The following is a 2,208-nucleotide window of genomic DNA, read 5'->3' as shown; positions in this document are numbered from 1 at the left end:
TAGGAGGAACTGCTGAACCATATGTGAAATATTCTGTCTGTGGATGGTGGGGGCTGCCAGGATGAGAGCACTGGGATGAACTTCCTGTAAAAAAATAAAGCTGTAATGATAGGGTTCCCAGCCTCCAGATGGGGCCTGGAGATCTCCTGCTTTTACAACTGATCTCCAGCTGGCAGGGATCAGCTCCTCTGGAGAAGAAGAAAGGAGATTGGATTTATACCCCACCCTTCACTTGGAGTCTCAGAGCGGCTTACAGACTCCTTTCCCTTCCCCTCCCCACAACAGACACCCTGTGAGGTGGGTGGGGCTGAGAGAACTCTGACACAAACTGCTCTTTTTCAAGGACAGCTGTGCCAGAGCTTGTGACTGACCCAAGGTCACATCAGCAGGTGCAAGTGGAGGAGTGGGGAATCAAACCCGGTTCTCCCAGATTAGAGTCCGCGCACTTAACCACTACACCAAACTGGCTCTCCAAACTGGCTCTCCAAATTGGAGAAAATGGCTGCTTTGAAGGGTGGACTCTGGCATTGTACCATGCTGAGGCCCCTCCCCTCCCCAAACCCCACCCTCTCCTGGATCCACCCCCAAAGTCTCCTGGTATTTTCCAACCCAGACCTGGCAACCCTATGTAATGAGGGTGGGGAGAGGCTAGAAATGAGTTGGGCTGTAATTCTGAAGAATAAAGGTGCAGAAAAACACTCTTTTGCATTCAAGATACTGGCTTATACCCTGAATCATCAGAAGTCCTACTGTTTTTCTTTTTCAGATATTTGGACGCACTGTTGTGGTGTTGTTGAATGCATTAACATTAGATGTGCTTATTAATTTAAATAATCAGGAAAATGTGTTAAGGCAATATAACCAAATCCACCCTAATGGTTTCTCTCTTAGTTCTTGGTCAAATAATGTAACTATAACACACACACAAATATTTTCTCAGCAGGTTGAGTTGCCATGAGAAGACATTTTCAGAATGTACCTCAAAAAAATTAAAGCAAAAGGACAGTGCTGGTGAAATTACCTATAGAAGAGAGTTTTATATCTGCTGAACGTACTTGTATGAGATGTTGTTTTGAGCTGTTGAAGTACAGGGTTTAATAATTTTCCAGTTTTTAATTTATTCTTGCTGGTTCTTCTTCGACGGCCACTTGGTGGAGCAGAATGAAGGAATCCCACATTAGGTGGCAGGGGTTTCCCCAGACGAACGTACAGAGCTTCTATTTCCCTCTTTTGTTGAGTTTGCAGCTCAGCAATTTCTTTCAAATGTCTGAGAAATAAAAATGTTAGGTATACATCGGTTTTACACACTGGTTGAGTCAAATATATGAATTTGTAAGGAAGTATATAATAGATAGATAAATACACACACACACACATATAAAATATTCTCATGGTATATACAGCCAATTGTTTTCAACATGGATTCAGTTGTAAGGCATTACTGGGCCAAGCACAACTCCTGAGCTACTCATTTATACCAAGCTTTTAATTTGATATCAGGAATATTTTGCACAAAAGCTTCATTGTAGCATATTGTGACCTATAAAAATTGAGAATTTTATCACTCCCAGATACAAAACTTTATACTGCACACACCCATTTACAATTTTTAAAGGAAGGGGATGTTTGGCTGTTCTTCTAGGATATTTAATAACAACCTATAGATCCATGTGACAGAACAGTTCTGGATGCAATATTAAGATATCATTTCTTAAACGGTGTCCAATATTTTTGTACTGTTAACATGATATTCAGGATGAATACATTAATGGACTATTCTTCCTATAGTATTTCTTATCCAGATCTAATTATCTGACTGAAATGGGGGAAAATCAATTTGTTTTACTGCAAAACAGTCAAATCCAAGCCTAGATTGAGAAAACCCACTCCCTAAATCCCCACTCAAGGGCTTCCTAACTCACTCTTATCATGAATGAATTCAGCCATACTAAAAATATGAAAGACCAGATGATCCGAACCAAGATCCTCCTTATTTGTATGAAAATTAGCCTGGCTATTCTATATGTGATATACAAAGGACAGGCATTACCCCCTTGGTCATTTAAACTATATAAATGCTGATACAGAAAAGGTGGGATATGATTATTTTAGGGTAAAGATGAAGGCTTCATTTATCTCAGATCATGTCACACAGTCGTAGTAGCAAACTTTTTTCCTGTGTGTTCACACTGTGTGTGTTGGCTCTCA

General features: G+C 40.4%; 1 protein-coding gene across 1 annotated transcript in view; it reads right to left on the bottom strand.

The window, feature by feature from the left end:
* Positions 1-2,208, bottom strand: part of WNK2 (WNK lysine deficient protein kinase 2) — a 172,864-nt gene that overhangs the window by 36,675 nt on the left and 133,981 nt on the right. The window contains exon 23 of the mRNA XM_015421185.1: positions 1,056-1,267. Within this exon, the coding sequence (XP_015276671.1) occupies positions 1,056-1,267 (212 nt within the window). The remainder of the gene's footprint in view (positions 1-1,055; positions 1,268-2,208) is intronic.

The sequence above is a fragment of the Gekko japonicus genome, unplaced genomic scaffold (genome assembly GCF_001447785.1).
Source record: "Gekko japonicus isolate JY-2015 unplaced genomic scaffold, Gekko_japonicus_V1.1 scaffold149, whole genome shotgun sequence".
NCBI classification, from domain to species: Eukaryota; Metazoa; Chordata; class Lepidosauria; order Squamata; family Gekkonidae; genus Gekko; species Gekko japonicus.
This window is presented reverse-complemented; position numbering and strand designations above follow the sequence as displayed.